The 25,209-nt window shown below is 36.8% G+C and overlaps 1 protein-coding gene and 1 long non-coding RNA gene across 3 annotated transcripts in view; one reads left to right on the top strand and one right to left on the bottom strand.

Annotated features, from left to right (window-relative positions):
• Emc2 (ER membrane protein complex subunit 2) overlaps positions 1–14,999 on the bottom strand; it is a 36,840-nt gene extending 21,841 nt beyond the window's left edge. For both annotated transcript variants that reach the window (XM_048457193.3, XM_085679002.2), the window contains exons 1-5: positions 14,877–14,999; positions 7,815–7,928; positions 6,580–6,644; positions 6,124–6,209; positions 4,445–4,502 (exon numbers count right to left, since the gene is read on the bottom strand). In XM_048457193.3, coding sequence (XP_048313150.1) covers positions 4,445–4,502; positions 6,124–6,209; positions 6,580–6,644; positions 7,815–7,928; positions 14,877–14,916 — 363 coding nt within the window. In that variant the 5' untranslated portion in view covers positions 14,917–14,999. The remainder of the gene's footprint in view (positions 1–4,444; positions 4,503–6,123; positions 6,210–6,579; positions 6,645–7,814; positions 7,929–14,876) is intronic.
• A 143-nt stretch (positions 15,000–15,142) lies between these two features.
• LOC125415217 (uncharacterized) overlaps positions 15,143–25,209 on the top strand; it is a 55,652-nt gene continuing 45,585 nt past the window's right edge. Inside the window, exon 1 of the long non-coding RNA XR_014998193.2 lies at positions 15,143–15,211. This is a non-coding gene — a long non-coding RNA (uncharacterized LOC125415217). The remainder of the gene's footprint in view (positions 15,212–25,209) is intronic.

Below are 25,209 nucleotides of genomic sequence, written 5' to 3'. Positions count from 1 at the left end.
CTGCCAAATGACAGATATTCCCAAGGTTGTTTAAGCGCTCACTGGATTCCTGAGGAAATGTTAGATTTAAGGAGATTCAAGGAAGCGACACTCTCATATGGCATGTATTCACCTTTTGTGAAGCAGATGTTAAACTTATGGTTAACTTGAAATAGAATGACTAGAGAAATTTAAGTTACAGCAGTCTTGGAGCCTGGTCCTCAGTTACAATGAAGGACTTGGTGAAAAGATGAGGTTAAGACCATTGAAAAATGAAGTAGGACTAGAGGTATAGAAATCTGCCAAGACTATTTCGTGGAGAGGGAGATTGCACTAATGTACAAAGGCAATCTTTATATGATGACCACATCCTGGCTTTATGCCTTGCAGTAGCTTTGAAAGCTTGGAACAGAATTGAAAAAGTAGGAAAGAAAATTGAGTCATTTACTAAAGCCAGAAAGTGTCAGAAAGAAACCTTTACTGATTTCTTATGAAGATTGATTTCAGCAGTAATTAGAATGATACCAAAAAAATTCAGAAGCTAGACAAATAATAATGGAACCATTGGCTTTTGAAAAATGCTAATTCACAATGCAAAAGGGTAATTAGGCATTTAAAGTCAATGTCAACACCCTTGGAGTAATGGATCTGAGATACAATCAATACTGAATCTCATAATCATGATGACGCTTAGATAGAGAAGGTGATTTCTAGAGGTTAGAAGAAAAACTAAAATGTCAAATGTCTCAACTGCAGTAAACAAGGTCACCTAAAAGGGGACTGTAAACAGGGTATTCCTAGAAACAATTTTTTTTCCTAAACATAACCCAAACAGAACGCCCCTCTGTATTATACAGAAGGTGTGGCAAGCGCAGACATTGAAATAATGAATGTAGAACAACAAGGGACAGTCAAGTAATGTTTTTTGCTATCGGAGAAATGCTTTGAGGGGCCTATCCCAGGCCCCCACGTCAAATTCGGTTAAATTGTTTCCTGTCATCGTGGAGGAAACACCTTCCCAGGGCAACTAAAGAATCTAATTCCTACTGTAAGAAACGATACTGCTCTGGATGACAGAACAGTTAAAGAAAGAAAGAAAAATCAGGAGAAACTGTAAAGTGAATACATACTTTTGCAAACTTCTATAAATGAACAAAGATCAACACTAAAATTATGAATAAAATGATGTCGTCATCGAAGGTTTTATAGACATAGGTGAGGATGTAACAACAATTGAACCTGAATCTTGGCATCCAAATTGGACTCTTCAGGAGATAAATGTTCAACTTTTAGGGATTAGAATGTTATCTCAGGTAAAACAGAGCTCAAGATGGGTGGAATGTATAGGGCCAGAAGAACAGAGAGGAAAAGAGAAAAATTAAAGCCACAGGTGGCTAACTAGCAATGAATTTGTGGGGACATGATTTGTTATAGCAATGGAATACTCAGATTAACATTCTTCTAATCTTAGGAAAAAAACATAACTAATATATGTTTCTCAGAAAACTATTAGAAGGTATTATAAAGAACAGTCACTAACCATTCAGGTTGTACAAGCTACTGTACAGGGTTCAATAGCTGCTGATCTTCCAAAGGCACCAACAGTCCTACCTTTAAAATGGTTCACAGACAAATGTATGGGTTGAGAAATGGCCTTTAACAACAGAGAAACCACAGGCTTTGGAACAGCTAGTACAGGAGCAGCTGAATACTCAGCATCAACCAGACCTTTGAATTCTCCTGTATTTGTTATTAAAATGAAATCTGGAGAATGATAACAGATCTATGAGCTGTTAATAAGGTGATTCAGCCAATGGGCTCTCTACATTCTGGAATTTCTTTGCCTTCTCTATTGCCTAAAGAATGGTCTCTTATAGTTACTGATTTAAAAGATTGTTTCTTCACTATCCCTTTACAAGAAAAAGACTGAAAAATTTGCCTTCATGGTGCCTACTTATAATTTTCAGTGTGCTAAGAGATATCAATGAAAAACTTTCCCACAAGGAATGTTAAATAGCCCCACTGTGTGCCAGTGTTTTGTACATCAGCCATTGGAAAAGATACATAAGTAATTTCCTGAATCTATAGTTTATCATTACATGGATGATATTTTACTAGTAAATTCAAATGTAGATACTTTAGAAAGAATGTTTGAAGAAGAAAAATTTTTGCCTTGTTGGAGATTATAAATTACTCCTGATAAAAGTACAAAGAGGAGATTCTATTACCTATTTAGGATATAAAATAGGTCTACAAAAAATTAGACCTCAAAAGGTACAAATTAGGAGAGATTGATTGCAGACTCTTAATGACTTTCAAAGATTGCTAGGAGACACTTCCTATCTATGGCCCACTATTGGGGTAAAAAATAATGAATTGAATAATTGGTTCAAAACCTTAGATGGTGACAAGAACTTAAATAGTCCAAGATAATTATCAGCTGAATCTGAGAGAGAATTGGCTTTGGTGGAAATGTCAGGATGCACATGTGGATCATTGGATTCCAAAGTTTGACTGCGTTTTGTTTATTTTACCCTCTAAGCATTCTCCTGCAGGAATATTAATACAGAGGGAAGATGTTATCTTAGAATGGATCTTTTTACCACATAAGCAGAGTAAAAAATTAAAAAACGTATGTAGAAAAGGTCTCTGAGTTGAATCTAAAAAGAAAATTGACACTTCATCAGTTAGCAGGAATACACCCAACAGAAATTGTAGTACCTTTTACTAATGATGAAGTTGACTAATTATGGGCAGAAAGTGAACCTTGGCAAAGAGCTTGCAGTAATTTTTTGGGGAGAGAGTAACAACAAATATCCCCAAAGCAAGAGAACTCAATTGATAAAGAGAACTAACTGAATCCTTCCTTGCATTGTATAGGAAACACCAATAACTGGAGCCCCTACAACCTCTACTAATGCAAATAAATCAGGAAAGACAGGCAACAAATCAGAAAATTTAAGTAAAGTGGATCAAAGCCCTTATGATTCTGGACAAAGGTCAGAATTATATGCTATCTCATGGTATTAATGGAGTTTATGGAACCTCTCAACATAGTTAGGAATAAGTTAATATCTGACTCTGAGTTTTTATTATTAAGACCAATTAGAATTCACACTATACTCTACACTTTTTCTTTCTTTCTTTCCTTTTTTTTTAATTTTTCAAGACAGGGTTTCTCTGTGTAGCCCTGAATATCCTGGAACCCTCTATAGACCAGGCTGGCCTTAAATTTACAAGGATACACCTTTTTTTTTTGCCTCTCAAGTACTTGGATTCAATGCATGTGTCACCACTGCCCAGAGCCACTGTTGTTCAATTAAATATTTTGGTATTAAATGATTTTTTAATGGTAACTTTTAAAGATATATATTTTTATTTATTTATTTATTTTATATTTTTTTGTTTTTTTCGAGACAGGGTTTCTCTGTTTCTCTGTAGCATTGGAGCCTGTCCTAGAACAAGCTCTTGTAGACCAGCTGGCTTCAAACTCACAAGGATCCAGCTGCCTCTGCATCCCAAACACTGGGATTAAAGGCATGTGCAACCACCACCCAGCTAGCTTTTCTTCGTTTACCTTGTGTGAACATAACAATCTTTCCTTTTATAAAGCTAAAGTCTAGTGTTTGTTTCTTAATGCCAAAAGTAGAGGCTAGAGAACTGTCCCAGCCATTAACAGTACTGGTTTCTCTTCCAGAAGACCGAGGTTCTAACCCAGCACCACATGGTGGCTTACAACCTTCTCTTAAAGTCAATTCCAATTCTCTTCTGGTCTCTACAGGTATTGAACACAAATTTTGCACAGGCTTACATGTGGGCAAAACACTCATACCCATAAAAATAAAACAATTTTTAAAATATTTTTTAATTCTAAAGATATTTTTTTGCAGTTTTAAGTGTACTGCAAAATAGAAAGACATAAAGATGACTATTGTCTACAACTCCCCTGTAACTTCCCAAAAGTGGAAAACTGAGGCAAACTATGATGTCAGCATATTAAATTAAACATTATCACATTAAAAAGAATAACTAGGGAATTTTAAAACAAATAATTATTGACAATAATTAATAATTAATGTAATTTAATTATGTAATGTAATTTAATTCAAGGATTAAATAGAAAAAAGGCAAAGGCAAAATGAAATAAATAGTTGCACTAATTCCCTATAACTATCACTGAGATGATGTCTTTCATTTTTAATTAGCATAAATAAAAAATATCCACACTCACTAATTAAACTGGTACTTCATAAAGCTTTATAACATGGAAAAAGCCTTGTGGGGTTTTAATATATCATAGTCTGCCCTCACCAAGTGAAATAAGAGTATCAAATATCTTTAAACTAAAACATGGCTCACCTAAACTACATAAAGAAAAAAACAATCTGTCTCAGTATTTCCTCAATTCATTCATTTTACCCTTACATAATTTTTAAGTCATGCTCAGGACAATGTACAAACTTACAGTGTTAGTTGGATCTTCTTGCAAAATTCGATCATATAGTTGTATAGCATCATCATATCTATTTAAAAAGAAAGATATATCAAGAACCATTACCTTAAAATGTCATAAATACAGAAATATATTGAATTGAGCTTTATCTTCATTCATAACTGCTATGCAAGTCTTCCTATGTTCATTTTACAGTGAACGTTTGTTTTATTATTAAGAAAAGAAAAATTATAAAGTATTTACAGAAAAACATCAGTTACATCTTGGAAGCAAAGGGAAAAGGTTTAATAGCAACAGCAGACTTGGGTACTGGAGACACACTTGCATTAGCAGACTGAATGTGCATGAGCGCACACACATACTCAAGGCCCTATGCGGAAAGTGAACAATGTGTAGGAAAGATGAGACACCAAGACTCATTTCTACATTTCTAATGAGCAGGAACTCCCCAGTCCGGATTATTTAAAGTGACAAACAAGAAGAACATATTCAAAACTCTTGACCATCCAGGTACAGAAAGTACTGGATGACATTCTCACTCCTGTTAGAGTGATGGCACTACCTTACCCTACAATACAAGGTGACAAATCTAAGGGGAATTCTAGTCTCCATTTTGGTCCCATGGGTACTTCTCAAACTGAATAAGGAACAATTTATTCAATATATTCAAATTGTTCCTTATTCAGTTTGATATCCATGATGTTAAACCAAACTCAGTTTTTCCAACCAAAACCTACTATTTCCCATTTTTGTTGTTTTCTTAGGTTGGTGACAAATCAGCATAAAGACAGAAAACTAAGTCACTTTTATCTTTTCCCTTTACTTCTAAAATGTTACTGATGGTTTATTTTCTCTTAATTTCTTTCACCCATCCTCTATATTCCGCTATAATTTACAGTAATGATATCAGAAGTAAGAAGCTTAAAACTGTTCTTTTTTAGACTATATAGTACATAAAATGTTTTTACAGATAAATCCAAAGGTTGTCACTTCTCTTAAATAACCTAACATGTTCCTTCATATCTTCAGTTGACACCCGTTGGCAGGGCATATTAGTGACCCGTAAGCATAACTGCCTGTTATCTGCAGCTCCAATTCTAGCTGAAAACTCCACCTCACCTTACCTTTAATCCCAATAAACCCTTAACTCTCCTGGATTTCCCCACAAATGTACTGCACACATTTCAGCACAGGTTTGAATGCGTCCCCACCTGTGTTTTACGTGAAACAGATCATCTCTTCTCTCCATTTCTGGGCTAAATGTATTGTTTGAAAGGAGTTATTTTTCTACAAGATTGAAAACTCTTGATCCAAATGATGACCATGTCTTCTATGTACTTTGAGAGCGTATGCATGAATATGGGTGTGCTTTCCTCAAACCCTAGGAAGCTGGCAATACCTTATTTAGAGGAATAAAGCTGAAAATATAGAGTATTCATTGGTCAAGTCCAAAGCTAAAACGTGCTGGAACTGGGATTTAAAGTGCATCGTCTGGTAGAGCATGACCTAATTTCACTAGTCAGAAGTGGCAAATGGGTTACACTTTGTGCCATGCTGTCTCCTAGAAGTACGAGTGTGATTTGTATTGAGAAGTACCCTGACATCAGACAGAGCTTCTGCATCAATGATGTAGGTACAGCTGCCATGTCTGCCATGTTTAAGTGAGATTGGGTTGTTTACTAGATGCTTACCTTTCCATAGCTTCAAATCGCATGCCCGTTAAACGCTTAACTCTGTGACTACCAGGGAACTGTCTTCTTAACTCCTGAAGACAAAACTGAAAACAAGAGTTAAAAAAAATTAGACTTGAACAAGTGCTATTACATCACAGAAATGTTCTATAAAAATGAACTAAGTAGTTTCGTCTGTAGCCCCAAATATCTAGCTTCATTTACTGTTTTACTGGTAGAGTATTCTGTCATTTTCTTTTATGTGCATGACGCTAGAGAGCAAGCCCAGAACCTTCTACATGCTAGCCAAGCATCCTATCACTGAGTTACAACCCCAGTCCTGTCAAAGCAGCATTCAAAACTTGTTATAGAAAACATTCAAAACATGCCCTACTATAAGCCTTAATCATTTATTAATATATAACTCATAAAGCGAAATAAATATAGGGTAAAATATAAACTAGTTTAAATACTTACCAATGCCAAGTCATCCCGACCATAGTCTAGGGCTGCAATCATCACCTGCTCATATATGATCCAAACTAGAAATATGAGATGGGGAAAAAAAACCTCTGAATTTAATATAGAAATTTCCCAAACAGAAATGAATAAATTCTTTCAATTAATTTAAAGAATGTTACTTATTACTGAAAATTAGTAATTGTAATATTTCTAAACTTAAAAATACATCTTTAAAGGTATTCAGCAATATAAAATCTTCTGAAGTAAAAAAAAATCAATATTTAATACATACTAAATTCTAAAATTCTCTATGAAAAACATTTTGACCAGATCAGAATACCATTAAGAAATATATACTAGCTAAATATTTACCAGTTTTTTGAGCCTCTGAAACCTAAATGCCTGTCCAATGGCTTCACTACTGTGGTAGTTTAAACAAGACTGTCCTCCACAGTCTCTGGCGCACTTGAGGACCAGTTGCTTAGGGAGGGCGAAGAGATGTGGCCTTGGTGGAGAAATCCATCTCTGGGGGCAGGACTTGAACTTTCAAAGCCTCTGCTTCATGACTGTAGTTCAAGAAGACAGTCTTCCTGCTCCCTCCATCATTATGGATTTTAACCTCCTGGAACCACAACTCCATAAACACTGTCTTAACTATTCTGTTGCTGTAATAAGACACCATCACCAAAAGCAATTAATTTTGGTGAAAAAAAATGTTTATTTCCCCTTACAGCTTGAAATCTATCATCCAAGAAAGTCAGGGCAAGAACTCAACCTAAGACATGGATCCGGAATCACTGAAGAGGCGATAAAGGAGTGCTGCTTACTGGCTTGCTCCTTGTGGCTTGCTCAGACTGCCTTCCTTAACAACTTGTCCACAGTGAACTGGGCCCTCCCATACACAGCATCCATCAAGAAAATGCACCAAGGGCTGGCCCACAGGCCAATCTGGTGGAGCCATTTTCTCAACTGAGGTCATTCTTCCAACAAGATGCTAGCCTGTGCCAAGCTGACATAAAACTATACACCACAGACTCTTAGTTGTTACAGTCATATTGTTATATCACAGAAATATACAAGTAACTGGGCAACTACTATTAACAATATAAATCCTTCTTAAACTAAAGCATTCATTACATTTCCTGAAACAAAGGAGTGACAGAACTAATAGGTAAAATATTAATAAAACACATCAAATAGGAAGAATCACAAATAAGACATGCTGGGCTGACACATAATTGAAAACTCACTGTCATCCCCAAGCTTAGAGGCATAGTCATTAATCAATTCTTCTCCAACTTCCATGATTTGTTCACTATTTCTTGAGTTTTCTTCTCTCCATTTTCTCATTTTATCTCGCATTTCTGAAAAAATATAATATTTAAGTTCTTAACACATACACATATATGAACATACGAAATCAACTATTTACATAAGGAAATGAACTCTAACTTATAGGCAAATCTGTATGTCAATCATCTTTAACCATAATGAACACCATGCCCTGGGTCTTCTACAAAGGCCCTGCATCACTTTAGGCAGCTGTAGGTATAAATTGGAGGAGAGAGGGGAAATATAGGTTACTTTCAGGGTTTTATAAAAGTCAGAGTATTGTTTTTAAAAAAGAGCATCCAATTATATATAGACATCTCAAAATATTCAACATATTTTTGCAATTTACTCATGGATATAAAAAAAAATCAAGACTACCAGATTGGGCTATCAGCAACAAAGGGATATTCACATCAAGTATCCTTAATAGTACCCTGCCAAGCAGGAAGTAAACAAGAAAACAACACATCTAAGGAAATCTTTAATTGAATTAGTAAATAATATGAAAAGCAGCAGTAAGATCAACATAAACTGATATAAATCAACATAATGAACATAAAACAGGAGAACAACTGTGCAAATTACAACAGGAAATTCTAGAGTCAAGAACTCTGCTGTAGTTTAAATGTCTCTCCCAAAGTTCCCAGGTTGGAAATCTGATTCCTAATAAACCAGATTGGGGTGGAACCTTTAAGTGGGCTTTTTTTAGGGCTCTTTCCTAATGAACAGATCAAAATCAGTACCAAAGAAATGAGCTGACAGGGCTGTTAGTTATCACAGGGCGCTATTTATGACAGAAGAGCTTCCTGAATATTTTTTAAAAAGGAAATCAGACCGTTAAGTCTTGTCTATTCACAAACTTTTGGTCTCTCCCCAGTAGCTGAGAATCAGAATACCTTTGCCAGGACCATGAGCCAAAAAACAAAACAAAACAAAACAAAAAAACAAAAACAACAACAAAAACAAATCTGTTTTTCTTTAAAACAAAAATCTTATTAAAAATAAATAAATAAAACTAAAAGCCCAGTCTGGAGTGCTAAGAACTGACTACAATAAAAACAAAACCAAAATTTTCTGGAAGCAATTTAATATAATAGTAAAGTCTAAATGTTTATGACACTTTCCAATTTTTTTTTTAAATCCCAAGACTCAAAGTGATGATGGGCCTTTGGGAGGTAAACAGTGCCCTCACAACAAGACAGAAGAGGCTGTCTTTCTTAAGCTTTCTGCGATTAGTTGTCCAATCGTCACTAGACACTGGATCTGCCGGGACCTAGCTCTCCGTTTTTAACCTCCAGAAATGCACAGAAACAATTTAGAGTCCACAGACTTCCACACTGGTGTATATGTTATATTGTTATATTGGCCTGAACTAAGCCACATAGTTAAGGTATGATTAATTATCAACTGAGTGCATACATTTCTATTTTTATCTGTATACAGAGATCTAAGTGGAAATGCAGCACTCAAACTGCTAGGCTTCAAATCTCAACACTGACACTTTGGACTTGTGTGATATTACCTGAGTTAGTCGCTGCACTTCAATGTTCTTATCTACTAAGTGAAGATAAAAATAATACTTGCATAATTTGGCTACTATAATGAACATTATTAATTAATTTTATATACGGAAAACAGGATCTGTCATAACATGATTTTTTAAAAAATGGCTGTTATTAGTATTTCAGCTGTTAACATTTTGTTCAGTATTTTTATACATACTGCTAATTTTCTTATGTTCCCTGAATCAACAGATCTCAAAGCTTCTCCCTAAGCCATTCAATATTCATTTATAGCTGCAAACACTACTATCTCATTCTAATTACAGCATCTCTGACTTGCTCTTTTCTTTGCATTTTATCAGAAAATTTAAACTTGAGTCAAGAAACTACCACCTCACAGCCAAAATTTGCAGCCAATTATTTTGTGTGCAAAGTTTTATTTCAACCTATGGCTTTTCTTTCTGAGCTGTAATGCTATAGGAATTGGCAATAAGAGTCAAATAATACACAGAGCTGCTGACGTTTACGATCTGCTTCTGCACTGGAACAAAACCCACTGACACCTGCTACAGGCACTGAGAAGCAGAAAGAACAAGGGATCTAGTCAGACGGACTAGGACTTAACTCTGCCTCATCAACCTAGAAACTGTGACTTGGGACTTATCATTTAACACTTCTACCACTGAGGTTATTAAATCACAGGATTACAAGCTTTCTAGTCTCTCACCCAACTTAAAGCAAAACTGAAAGACCACATGTTTGGACAATGCTACAGTTTGGGCTTTTGTTTTGCTTTTAAGCTGATTTTGATTACTGTTAAGAGGTCATGCACTTGTGAATTCTGCAGGCATTACTATAGTCTTTCATCCAACTTCATACATGCATTGCCCCCATTTATGTGGTCCAAATTTAGGACTCCTAATAGTAAGTACTGTACATAAAACATTGTACTAAATGTACACTACCACAAAATATTTAGTTACCTTTGCTGTAAATAAAATAAGGGAAAGCTTATGGCTAGAAACAAATTTTGGGAGTAATTCTTCCTTAAATATACTTTTCATCTTGGGCTGCCCCCAAAGATGGCATGCTCTTCAAAGCCAAAGTAATTTTATTCTATACTATATATGTAAGCTACTCACCATGTTCATGTTCATGCTATGAACTACTGTCTGTGCACTAAGGATCCAAAGGGGCTAGCACGATTTCTCTCCCTAAGGACTAATTCTCATTGTGGTAAGACACCTTGGCCTTGAAAAATGAGGAACCAGTCTGCCTGCTACTCTATCTTCTGTACACGCAGAACTCCTTCCTCCACCCCGGCACTTCCTCCACGCCGGTGTGAATTCTGGAACACCACTTACACATTAACTTACATGAATCAGCATATACCCTTTAAAAATTACTCAGTCCCACAGATTTGTATCATAAAGTCAGTTATAGGATGATGAAAATTGCCATGGGCCTAAGGGACAGGGTGGGTACTAAATCTGAAGAATAAAAATTATTTCAATGTATTGAAACTTCAGCAGAAGTCTTCTTCCAATTATATACTGCAACGTACTAGTGAAGTGTGCGATCAGTCTAGTGTGTTCCAGCATTTGGAAGCAAATGGATATAGAGAATCCACCAAAAGAATGGTAAGAAAAGTGTGAAGTGAACCTAGAAGACTGCTACTAAGAAACAGAGGCAAAGGGCTGCAGAGAGATGACTCAGCTGGTAAAGTACTTGCTATAGAAGAATACAAACCTCAGTCCGATCCCTAGAACCCTTGCAAAAAGCTGGACATTGCAACATCCTCCCTTAATCTCAGTAATGGGATACAAAAACAGGTAGATTGGGAGTTAATTGGCCAATCAGTCTAGCTAATGTGTGAGTTCAAGGTGGAGTGGGAGAAACTGTCTTGAAAAACTGAGTAGAAATCAAAGACAAAACACCAGGCAGAAACTTGTGGCATCTTCAGGCATTCCAATACCACACATGCACATACAAACAGGAAGATAAAATCTCAAAATCTTGCGTAGAGGGAGTGATCTGTAATAGCATAATACATTTGGATAACATATAAACATTTGATGGGCACAAGGTCTTCCGAGCACCTTAAAAGAAAAGGAAGGTGCAGAAAGAACACTGTAACACCAGTAGACACATCTACAAAACAGTCCCTCCACCTACGGCTCAGAGAACATTCCAGAAAGGGGAGGGGTGGAAAGACTGAGAGTCAGAGGCCAGGAAGTCGGCTGTGAGACTGTGTTTTCTAGATATGGCACAGAAGCCACATCCATAAAATCTCAAAATGTGGTTTCTTATGGGATGAAGGAAAAAAGAAAAAAAAACAGTAATTGGGTACTAAGAATAGAAACAAGATTTTCTACAATATTTTTAAAAACTCATTTCATAGCTATTATACGCTAGGCACTGCATGAAGCACCGTGTCCAGCTCTTCATAAACTCATATCCTCAAGACACTCGACTACTCTCCTAACTGACTTCTCTTTCCTACCTCCAAGTTTTTAAATAACACTCTACCAAACAAATGCTTTCAACTGGCTCACAAAAGGAACTTCCATTCTACTCTGTTATAGCATCTGTTTGAGACTTAACTGAGCGTTAGACTTACTACAGCCTTTTATACACATATGATAAATTTTCCTGTTAACATAATAATAGGGGCCAGGAAGATGCTCAGTGCTAGGAGCTCTTGCTAAGTAAGGGTCCTTGCTTTGCGAGCACAAGACTCTGAGTCGATTCACTCATTCCACATAAAAAGTCTTGTTTGGCTGTAACCCCACCACTGGGAATGGCAAAGGGACTGATCAACAGGGCTTGCTATCTACCAGCCCAGCTTCAGTTTCAGGGAGAAACCCTGCCTCAGATGAATAAAGTAGAGAGTGATGCATCAACACACAACTTCCTCTTCTGGCATCTCTTTCTTTAGGCACACCCACACCCTCTCATGTATATCATATAACAGACACATGCACATGCATTCAAACACTCCATAGTGTACGATCTGCGGATCAGTTTGTGATGCTAATGGATCCCTAAAGATACAGTTGACACTGCCGACCGTATCTAAACAGAATACCATCTCTAAGAGTCCTCATCAACCACCCACATCTCAAAATTCTTTCTCATAAGTCTCTGAAATAAAAGCCTAGAATAGTTTTTTTTTTCTTAAAACCTTCATAAAATAGAGGTTCTCAGGAAATTTAAGAGTTCATTTTTATAAAATAAGGAAACAGTTCTTGTCACTGGGATGCCTAAGTTCACCTAAGATAATAAATGGCCAGAAAGCTAGAAAAATCGTGGACAACTAACTTATTAGTGTTAATTAACACTTTCAACAGTCCAATCAATAAGTAAATGTTCTCCCATGCGTCCAGCACTAGTTACATAACTGAACAGAGTAGGCTTAGTTCCCTATGTTCTAATAGAAAAAAATCCTCATGTAACACAACTTAGCCAGTCCTTTAATAGCCAGAATGCACACAATCCAGTAGCAGGTTTTGTTCAGTTCTGTTGCTTGGGGTTTTTATTTTCTTGTTTTTCCTCTTTCTTCCTTTCTTTTGTAAATATGGTGGCAGGGGTGAGAGGCTGGATGCTCGAGGGACCTGCAGAATGTAACTTTTGAGATTAAAGTTGGAAGCAGGGCGAAGTGAGAGTCAGGAGTGAGACAGTGAGGGGAGAATTTTAGTGAAAGGAATGGCATGTGCTGACCCCTAACACAAAAGCATGGCCAATCAGGCAACTTAGTAAAGACAAGCACAGTCAGGCCACACAACTGGGACAGGCTGGACGCCACCAAGAGCCAGATCTCCCAGCAGTGTGACTTAATAAAATTAACTAATAGCTCAACTCTTTGCCTCCGGTTAGGAGCTTACCAACCACTTTAAAATGAGTTCTTCTTTTGCTGTTCAACAAATCTGCACAGCAGTAACTATTCCCAATCTAGTTACAGCACAACACTCTAGAATGCCCACAGGACAGCAACCACCACGTGACATAAGGGTCATTTTGCTTGCTGGTAGTGGCAAACCTACTTTTCCTTTGAGGATACGCATGCTAACAGTTTTTAAAAGCTATATGTCACAGACTTTCATAACGCCACTTTAGAAAAATCATGAAATAGTTAAAACATTTTTAAAAGCATTGAAAAGAACATCCCCTCACATATACACTGTACAGCAAAAGGTACAGTTGGACACAAACCTTTTAAAAATGAATTGGTGGCCCACGCCTTTAATCCCAGAGCCCTGGAAGCAGAGGCAGGCAGATTCCTATGAGTTCAAGGCCAGCCTGGTCTACAAGAGCTAGTTCCAGGACAGGCTCTAAAACTACAGCGAAACCCTGTCTCAGAAACCCAAAATATAAATAAATAAAAAAAATTCACGCCTTAACCCTGTCTTGAAAAAAAAAAATGAATTGGTATGTTGGCTGCTCCATTAAATTGTAAACTCTTTGAGCATTGAGGCTGTATAATAAACTTTTGCCCTGTATACTACTTGAGATTTATTCCTGATCAAACAACAAGTATAAATTTCACTCTATATGTTAAAGATCCCACGAAGCCATTCAGTGGGCAAATTACCTACTGAAGTACACTGCACTGTGCTAACTGCTGGAATACATACTGTCCATGAACACAAATTCCATGCTTTAAAAATACTCATTTATTCTCTTAAGAATGACTCCCACCAACGTTTCTGAGAGAGGTAACAGCCCATACAGAGCTGATCCAAGATCTGAATGTTTTATTTGAAGATTTATTGAAGATCTCCACTCTTGGTGAACCTGACAGGAAAAAACCATCAGCCATGAACACATGCCGCCAAACTAACCAGTTACATTTCCCTTCAGAAAAAGGCAGTATTGACAGAAAATAAGTAGAAAGCTATGTTGTGTGTGGTCTGAGTAGGTTCATGACCCGGTTCTGAAAAAAAATATATAAATATAAATTTTATATATATACCACATGCACCATATATATATATATGTGTGTGTGTGTGTGTGTGTGCATATATATGGTGCATATGTGTGCATATATATATGGTGCATGTGGAAGAATCATAATTGTTTATGGCTGTTCCACACACCTTTTTACACACTAAAACCCTTCCAAATAATTAGCAGAGGCCTCACTGAACCTATTTATTTCTTGGCTTCAGACAAGCTTTACTACATGGATTCCGCCTCCTACACGCCTCCCAGAAGACACACGAAGTGTGACAGTCGCAGTCCCGCGTCCCTCCTGCCTCCTAAGCCAATGACAGGACTGCTGCGGAAAAAGGCAGAGGATAGGAGCAGGGACCAGCCAAGGCGACAGGTACGCCGCCTGGGCCTGAGAAGGAACCCGCCTCGGTGTCCACTGCCCTGCGGAGGACACAGCACAGGACGAATCTCTCCCGGGACACCGGGCACTTCGGAACCGTGTCCCAGGGCTCCGGGGTTTCCAGCACCCTCCCCGCCCGAAATTACCTTCCCAAGTCACGTCGTAACGCTCGGTGACCTTCGCCATCTTCCTAGAAGCCGGCAGAGGCGGGAAAGAGGGCGGGGAGTCGCTCACGTCACCAGCGGCCGGGCGGTGGCAAATGACGAAGCCACGTCGTATTGGTGGATGGAAGAGAGGGGGCGGGATCCAATGAGCACTTGTACTTCAGTCAGGGGAGAGGGGCGGAGCCAGCGGAACAAGAGTGGCAGGAACGGAGGGGCGGGGCCGGAGGGCAGGGCAGGGCGGGGCGAAGGGCAGGACCAAGGGGAGGTGCGCGAGCTGCAGAAAAGGATGCGGGGCAGCGGAGTTGGCTTGGCCTGAGGTAACTTTCTTTTTTCTTTTTTTTTTTTTCTTCTGCGATTTTAGCAAATGTGACGTCTTTAGTAGTCGCTATTCCCTGTCTTTCATGTTCCTTTACATAGATGTACTCGTTCTCTTCTTCAGAGACCTCTGAAACAACGTTCTTGTCAGATATTTGTCCAACTCCCAACTATCCTCCATACATAATGGCATTGGCTTTCTATGGGCTTTTAATATTCAGCCAAACAGGACAGCAACAGAGTTTTACGAACGATTTGAAGGATAATGTGGTAGTCTCCATTTGCATTTTCTGTCCTCGGTGCCAAGGAATTCTATGTTCATAAGACCCAGCTTTATGCCCGCATCCATAGTATTTATTTTTTTTATCCTTTCAGCCACAATTCTAGATCAAAATTTCCATAAGAGCACCCAATGTGTATCTACTTAGAAAGAACGAATAAAGAGAAGAATAAAGATCCCTGGGCGCCTAAACGTTGCGTCTGTTCATTCCTCCCGGGAGAACTTCACACTGGAAGTTTGCATTCATGAGACATTAGACCGCATCTCCTGTTGCATAGGTGAAATGGCTGTGTTGCAAGCAAGAAATGTGAGGGTCCCCAGCCAAGCATTTAGTATTTCAAGCAATGAAGATATTACACTGTAGAAAAAAGATATATAAGGTTGGGGGGGGGGATAAAAATACATTGCAAATCAGGTATAGTTAGAGGTTAGTGAGGAAAAGGCCATAGAGTTGAGGCTGAAAGAGTTGTAACCCACAGCCCAGCTTGTGGTGGGATGTGGGGGGAGTTTTTTGGTGTTGTTCCCCCAGCCTTATTGAGATACGATTGACAAAACTATTTATTTACAGTGTACAGATTAATTATTTGGGATGATTACCACAAGTTTATTAATTCTTCCATCACATCTAGTAGTTACCATGTTGGGAAGTGGAGAACAAGTAACAGCTTTTTACCAAAATATTAACTATATGATGTGATACTATTGTTGACTACAATCTCCACACGACTGTTCACACAAGTATTCCTCCTATAAACAGAAATTTACAACTGTGATCAACATCTCCCTATTCCCAGCCAGCCCTTGGTAATTTTTAAGATGGTAGACTCAATGCCGCCTGCCACCAACGAGCCATGAAAAGACAGAAAAGACTAGGAAACTTATAAACATGGATTAGATTCTGAAGGAGTTTCTCCCCCAGATTAAGAAGACTTAAAACAGAAAAAAATTCATTCAAAAACAATTGTAAAAGTTTCAGTCAAATTCATACTGGTGTCCTGAAAAGACACTGTATTATAGAACACTGTCTTCTACTGCTTCTTCCTCTCCTGCTTGCTCTCCTGCCCAGACTTGTGCTATCCTCGATCTCCCCCAAACCCTACCCCTTTTCCCCCTTTTCCCTTCCTTTCTCTTTTCTCGTGCCTATTCCTGTTGCTGATGCATCTCCCAAAACTCAAAGGCAGACCTACCATATAGTATCTGAATACATATAATTACTTCCTCTTTTAGTCTGCCATTAACCAAGTGTCCCACCTACCCCCTCATTTGTCCATTGACTCAGTTATTACCACACTTATGTATGTGCCTCTCCTCTGCTTCCATTTAACTTCTAACTTGGAACTAGTCTCCTCGGGGTTGCTCACTTTCTCCTTTACCCACACTGACATATCAGTGCACACAGTATCATCAGCTCCTCTACTCCCTGAACTAATTGCTGTTCAATAAGCATTTTTTATAGTCACGTTCTACTCTATTATCACCAGGCAATATTTAACCTACAGGTGCAGTCTAGAGATAAAGCCTGGTACATGGAGCACCAATCGAACAGCCAAAAGTAACACCAAAGCTAAACATTAAATTCCTATTAATTTTGTAAATATGTCCACTGAAAGAAGAGAGGGAATTTGAATTAAAATAATAAGTCATAACTAACATTCTAACCCCAGGTAGTCATATCCCAGGACATAACCCTAAGTAACACGAAAGCGTAAGACAACTTAATGCTCCAGAAATTACCACCCTCATTGAAATGACTCCCAGTTAAAATGTCTTAAATAAAAGTTCAGATGCAGAATGGAAAGGACTTTTAATTATGGTAAAAACAGCTTGCAAAGGACTTAAATATTACATAAGAGGACACAGATAGCAAAATGAAATGAGGGAGTCAATCCATATTGTCAAAATTCAATTTAATAAAGAAATAAAAATACTGAAAATAAAAACAAAATGATGATGAAAATGGAAAATAAAATAAGTCAAATAAAAAGTTCAGTGGAAAACCTCACTGTTGAATGGATGTTATTGAATATGTCATACATGAAGATATGAAGACAAAAGAAAAGTATTGGATGATCCAGTTAAGATAGATGACAGTTTTTGAATGTATGAACAGAATATATCAAAAACTATGACAAAACCTACATACTCTAAGTATACAAGAATAAATATTTCATTCAAATGATATAAAAATATTTTAATGATGTCACAGAAGATATTTCTCAAATGTAGGGAAAGGAATCCTGTCTGAATACAAGAGGCACGCAAAACAAATAAGCAGGACCAGAAAAAAGAAACCTCCTCATTACATATCATATTTAAAACCCTAAATATACAGAGCAAAGGGTATATTGAGAAAGGTAAAAGAGAAGACCCTAGTCACATCAAAAGGCAACCAGTTGGAATAAATGCTGGCTTGTCACTTCAAACTCCAGAAAGGCTGATATCTCTTAGACTTTGATGGATATAATTGCAAACTCACATTAATATATTAAGCAAATTTCTGTCATAAGTTATGATGAAATGAAAACTTTTTTTGATAAAAGCAAGCTAAAGAAATTATTGACCACTAAAGTAGCCCAGCATAGAATACTGGAAGGAATACTTCGGTCTGAAAAAAAAAAAGAAAGATAATCACAATGAAGAGATTACAGGAAGAAAAATTAATGCTGCAACATTTATTATACATAAGAGTAAAAAAAATCTCAAACACAAAACAATTAACAAAATGGCAGGGAACAATACACGCCTTTCAATAGAAACTCTAAAATTCAGTGTTTCAATTCACACATTAAAAAATACAGACTAGCAGACTAAAACAACTTATCACTAAATATAACACTATACTAGGCTGAAAGGATGCAAAACATGAACAGAAAGCAAATAAGACCAGGAAACAAACAGGAGTTCTTACTCTAATGTCTGCAAAATAGATTTCAAACCAATCTCTCTCATAAGAGATAATGCAGGTGTGTTAGTCAGTGTTCTGTTCCTTTGAAGGACACCATGACCATGACAATTCTTATGACCATGGCGTCTTTACTGTTCCAGTGGTTCAGTTCTTTATCATCATGATAGAGAACATCATGGCACGTAATCAGGCATGGCACTGGAAGCAGCTGAGAGGTCTACATCCAGATTCACAGGCAGAAGGAAGAGAGAGCACCCAGGCATGGCTTGGACTGTGGAAACCTCAGAACCAAGCTGCAGTGACACACTTCCTCCGACAGTCCACAGCTACCCAACAAGGTCAGACCCCCTGGTCCTTCTCAAGTAGCACCACTCCAAGGTGACTAAGAATTCAAATATATGAGCCAATGGGGGTCAAAGTTTGTTTGAAACCCCCCAGAGAGGTACTTCATGTAGATAAAAGGACCAAATCATCAAAAGAAAATTGCAATTCTAATATATAAGCACCAAATATAAGTGCAAGCAATTTTGTAAAGAAACTGGTATTAAATTTAATATCATAGAATTACTCCAGCAGAGTAATAGTGGATGATTTCATCAATCTGCTCTTGCCATTAGATAGATAACTATATAAAAAAAATAAGAAACATGGAATTAAGTAGCATCATGGATCAAATGGACCTAATTGATACTTACAGAACATTCCACTCAAACACCAAAGAATACACATTCTAAGCACCGCCAGGAACCTTCTCTGAAAAAGATCACATGACACAAAGCACATCTCAATAAGTTTGGGAAAATGGAAATAAAATTCTGTATTCCATGTGACCATGATGAAATAAAGTTAGAAATCTACAGGATAAACTACTGAAAATATACAAACTCATGGAAATAGAACAATAAACTATTGAACGATTAATGGAGCAATGCAAAAAGCAATATCCTAGAATTAAATAAAAACAAAAAACATATCCAAATCTATGTGATAGAGTGAAGGAAGTTCTGAAAAGAAAATTTATAGTTCAAAATATGTATATAATAAAAAAATCAGAGAAGTTGGAGGTAAATAGTCCAATGATAAACCTTAAAGTATATAGAAAATCAACAGTAATCCAAACATCAAAGTTGTAGATGAAAAGAAATAATAAAAATTAAGGTGGAAGGTGGAATTTGATGAATGATAAATAAAAAAACCAATAAAATGAATCAGTAAAACAATTGGCTATTTGAAAAGATAAATGGAATTCACAAATCTTATCTAATTTAAGCACAAAAGGGAGAAGAGCAAAATTAACGAAAGTTGAGATAAAAAAGATAAAAGCTAAGGGAATTAGGAAAAGTTACAACAGATACTAAGAAAATTCTGAGAATTGTGTGGACATCCTTTAAATATTTTATATATTTCACTAAATTGGAAACTCTAAATAATATGGATTAATTTTGAGGTGCATATAGCCTACCAAAATTAAGCCAATATGAAGTAAATAACTTAAATAGATCTAAGCAACCAATGATATAAAACAGTAATCAAAACTCTTCCAATTTAAAAAGCCTAGAGCCAGATGGATTCAGGATACAATTATACTAGACTTTCAAATAAACAATACTAAAACTCCTAAAATTATTCTATAAAATAGAAAAGGAAGAAACATGAAGCCAGTTTTACCATGCTAGCAAAACCAGATAAAGGACCAAAGGAAAGTAGATTGACAGGCCAATCTCGCTGGTAAACATAGACACAAACTCTCTCAACAAAGTACTTGCAAACTATATTTAGGTATACATATCCAATCTTGATTCAAGTTGATAATGAAGTTCGTTTCATTCCAGTGATGCAGGGAAAGTTCAACATACATAAATCAATAAATATAATTCACCACATAAATGTATTCAAGAACCAATTCAATGGTTTCCAAAATATTCCGATGACAACCCCAGGATCTTTTCATAGTAAAGCCCTTTGTAGTCTAAGGATAGAGGTAAAATATCTCAATGTAATAAACGTCTCTGACAAACCAATATCACTATTACAGTTTTTTTTTAAGATTTAAGAGGAAGAACAAGAAGACTTAGGAAGGGACTGGGGACATGGTTCAGGGATAAGAGCACTGACCGCTTCTCTAAGGACCTGGGTGCGGTTTCCAGCACTCATGGCATCTGTCCGTGATGCCACTTCCAAAGAATCCAGTGTCATCTTTGATACTTGCACATGCATGAGGCATAGACATACATGCATGCCTAGATAAAAATAAAAAACAAAACACACCCAAAAAGAAAACTCAGAAAAAGAAGACATGAAGTTAGGGCATATATTAGAGAATAGGAGGAGATTTGGAGAGGGAAATGCAAGGGATGGGAAGGTAGATATATTTCTTTTATTTTTTTCTTTGAGAAGTTTATGCAATGTGTTTTGATCATATTAACCCCTCCCCCAACTTCTCCCAGATCCACCTCTTCTTTACCAAGGAAACATTGAGAACTTTTTCATATTTCATTGTAGACATGTATGAAATTTTTAAAAATGAATTATTTTTAATAAGAACATTTGGATCTTATTCCAAACCCCACCATTTAATAGCTGGTTGACTTTAAGCATGTATATCTCTCTAGAGCATCAAAGATGCTTGTATGTGCAAAGGTAGTATTACTTAAACTGAAAACACTTTTGGGCTTAAGGATCACAACATGGGTTGGACTACAATCAGCTAAGAGACAATGCTTTGGAATTATATGTGAGTTAGGAGATACTAACTTAGGGAGAAAGACCCTCCTCCAGAATCAGAGTCAATAGCACCTTCCCAGAGCAGCACAGACCGAAAATGGTCTGCCTATCTTCTCTTCAGACTTACGAATGCTTCTGTCCTGTCCCTGCATCCCTGCTGTCCTTCGCTGACATTGACTTTCCCATGTAGACTGAAGACCAGTGTCTCTCCAGAACTCCTCCAGGTCTTAGTACCAAAATGACTCCTAAAAGTGCTATTACATTCTGATGCCTCTAGGATTCATGAATTTTCCAATATCCAGTGGTATTCATTGATGTATTCACTTAGAATATTAGCTAATATGTACTCACTGGTGTATATCCCAACCAGAGCTACTTAATATCTCCTCCCTCACCCTCCTTGGTATTCCTCATCAGAGCTGATTGATCACTTGCTTGCAGAAGCTAAATGATAGTTGGCAAGAGGAAATATTCTTAATTCCTGCTTTGATGTTTCCCCTGTATTTATTTGTCAGCAAAATTCTACATTTCTCATCCCAAGTATTCCCTCAAATTGACTTTTTAAATGCTCCGGCCTTTATCTAGGCCATCACTGTTTCTTGCCTGAGTAAATGACATTCAACAACTTAGTTTCATTCTGGCTGTGTAAAATCAGTGTGATGTACAACACCAGATCCCAGATGTTCTTTTCTTGAAGTCCTTAACAAATAGCCTTTTGTAGCAATAGAACTCTGCCCCAAAGGTTTTACGTGGTCATATGGGGCTTTGCCTATTGTTACGTGCATGCGTTTCTCTTACTTTCTGTTTTATCTCTTTTCACTAGACACCAGCCATTCTTACCCAATTGATTACGTAAAGATGCCATGCCCATTTGTGCCTTGGACCTGTCATTTGCAAGTCTTTTCCTAAAGTTGTCCTTTCCAGAGCTTCTGGAAACTATATTTTGTGATTCGGATCTCATTTTTAAATGCGTCTACCTATAACAAGGCCTTTCTTGACCACCCCATGGAAAATAGTTTCTAGTTAATGACTATCATAAAAAAAAACCACTTCAGTATTTAATATTTTTCTCATCTATTACATAATTTCAGCCTTGCTTGCCTCTAGCAAGCAGAGCAGACCCGAGAAATTGCTGCTACCAAGAAAACATGGTTTACTCTATTTTTTCCCAAACTTCCTCAGGCTTTTTGTGGATTCAGTTATCCATGTGTGGGCGCCATATGTAACATGAGGGGCCCAGCTTGTTGGGGTTTCCGTCCCGCCCGGTACCCCACAGCTGGCAAATCCCAAAGAGAAATCACACACAGGACTCCATAAGGTTATAAACTGATTGGCCCATTAGGTCAGGCTTCTTGTTAACTCTTATAACTTATGTTACCCCATTATCCTTATCTACATTAGCCACATGGCTCTGTACCTTTCTCAGCTGGGCAAGTTACATGCTGCCTCTTCAGTGGTCTCCGCAGGAGTGACAGAGGAACCTCCCTGCTTCCCAGAATTCTCCTGTTCTCATTGCATCACCTCTACTTCCTGTCTGGTTTTCCCGCCTATACTGCCTGTCTGGTCAATCAGCATTTTATTAAAATATGATTGACAGAATACAGACAATTCTCCCACATCAATGATGGCTCATACTTAAAATATTCTAATGAACATTGTATTTTCGTATTGCGGACACTAAATAAAAGGGTTATTTATATCAAGGTTATAGAGATGCTTTGCTAGATCACATATTCTAGTTGAAATATCTGAGACATACAGTGTGTGTGTGTGTGTGTGTGTGTGAGAGAGAGAGAGAGAGAGAGAGAGAGAGAGAGAGAGAGAGAGAGAGAGAGAGAGATGAAAGTAGAAGTACTATCTATATGGCAAGGATGGAAAGGTTAGAAAGGGATGGCAGGGGGAACAACAGAAGATAGTAGGTTTTCTTTAATATTTAGAATAGAGATTTATATCTATATATAGACATACATGTCATCTTATATATGTCATGGAAACCGAAAAGTACGCTATGCCTAGAAAGAAACCAGTAGTAGAGACAAGGAATAGTAATTGGGAAATGAATATGAACAAATGTTATGTGTGCATGAAAATATAACAACACAACCTGTTACTATGCATAACGTAATAATTAGTAAATTATGAGGAATACATATTCAAGGGAAATTTTATTACATATAATATTTCTTTAAGTAAGGAGTAGACTGTTATAGTCTATAGTATTTAGCATATCTATTAAATTTGATTTACTTAGGCACACTCAGAAAAAATCACATCAATAGCAATAATTTCTATATCCCATAATATTCTATTAATGTACTAAACTACAAAGGGAAAATTTGTTGTTCTACAGATAAGATTGTAATCCTTAAAGTACAGACATGGCTTTCCTTTAATAGTCTCAAAAATTTGCATCCTACTATCGCATTATTCAAAAATGAGTTTTTGTTTAGTTATGTTAGCATATTGACTTTACCTGACTATACACTGGCCCATAATGGTGACAAATATTAATGAAATACCTAAGCATCTAAATATTGAATTATAATACTACCCACAATATGAGTCAATGTGTCAGCATGATGTAAGACACTAGTTTACTTGATTGTATCAACATCATGAAAAATGACCAATGATTGCAATCTGCATTATTCATTTTAGAGAAAGCTGTATTGATTTTGCTTTTTATCTATAGATTATTTCAAGTATTAAGATGAAAATGAATCAGAATGAAACAGGATCAGATAAGAATAACATTGAATGAGTTCACATTCTTTGAAATGGGCTAAGTTTACTTATCAAACTGGATCCAAAGAGTTTTAGAATACACCGGTCTTATGGTCTATTTAATCAATTTGCTATTTCCAAACATTGTGGAGATACTTATTAAACTTAATAGTCTTTATGGTATCCATTCAACGTTCATTATTTAAAAGTACAAAGCACAATACTGTGTTAATTGATTTTGTTGTATTCAGCATCCTCCTCAAATTTTGTATTTAGAATCTATTCATTGATATGTTCTTCTAAGTCACAGTGAATTAAAGTCCCTCGTGTATTTCAGCACAACATATTTGCCAAAACAATTATCAGAGTAAACTGATATAAGTTTTGATTAGTAGATCATAACCACAATCCATATTTATTTAAAATCACAATCCATTTTGTATTTAAGAGAACAATTACTACTTGATCTTCATTTCATGTCAATAGATTTGACACATAACATTTGGAAGGAAACTTCCCTTAGAACTTTAATTACCAAAAGTCAAATGGGCATGGAATTGTTAGAAGAATATATGGTACATTGTTTTTATTACATTTTTAAAGGATTATGTATAATTTAATATTACCAGTTAAACAGAAAAACCAACTTCCTTTTCGGGCCAAACTGTAGCATTTTGGACAATTTTAACTTTTTCGTGTTTTCTGTCATTTACACTGTGTGTAGATTTAAATGCGCAAGACATAGATTTCATACCATTACTTAAGAAAGCAAAGGAGAGTCTCTGGTAATCATTGCCAGTGAGGTCACGTCAGTCTTTTCCCAGTAGAGCTCCTACTGGTGATCAGCCCTCTGTGCCATAGTTATAAGGGTGAGGAGGAAAGTATGTCCAGAAAGAACACGCCCAGAAACCTCTCCCACATGGCTCATGAATTAGAGCTGCTTCTTCTTCGAGATTTATAACCATACTTGAGTCTTCTTTTTCTAACAATTTTTGTTTAATTTCCCCATAGTGCATATTCTATTCAGAGACATTCATACATCTGTGTAAATCTTACAGTCCTTGTGTAAAAATATATATTCATAAATATCCATGCTGAATACTAAATATCCAAGAGTCCCTCGGTATTAGCCCAATGACCTGGTGGTCCCTGGAGAAACTCTAGGCTCTACTTTGCAAAATAAAACCATAACTTCATAACTTGATAAATGCCCATAAAAGTACTATTTCAGTAAGCATTAAATATTTGTTTATACATATGCTAATAATTATGTGTTATTCTGTTACAGATGTAATTTTCCTTTTGCAGCAACTCCTCTCACTAGTGGGATGATAGTAGCATTCATTATACCTACAAGTGACTAAATC

Source organism: Myodes glareolus, chromosome 19, assembly GCF_982192425.1.
Source record: "Myodes glareolus chromosome 19, mMyoGla1.1, whole genome shotgun sequence".
Taxonomy (NCBI): domain Eukaryota; kingdom Metazoa; phylum Chordata; class Mammalia; order Rodentia; family Cricetidae; genus Myodes; species Myodes glareolus.
The sequence above is the reverse complement of the archived record's forward strand: the minus strand, read 5'-3'. Positions and strand labels throughout refer to the sequence as shown.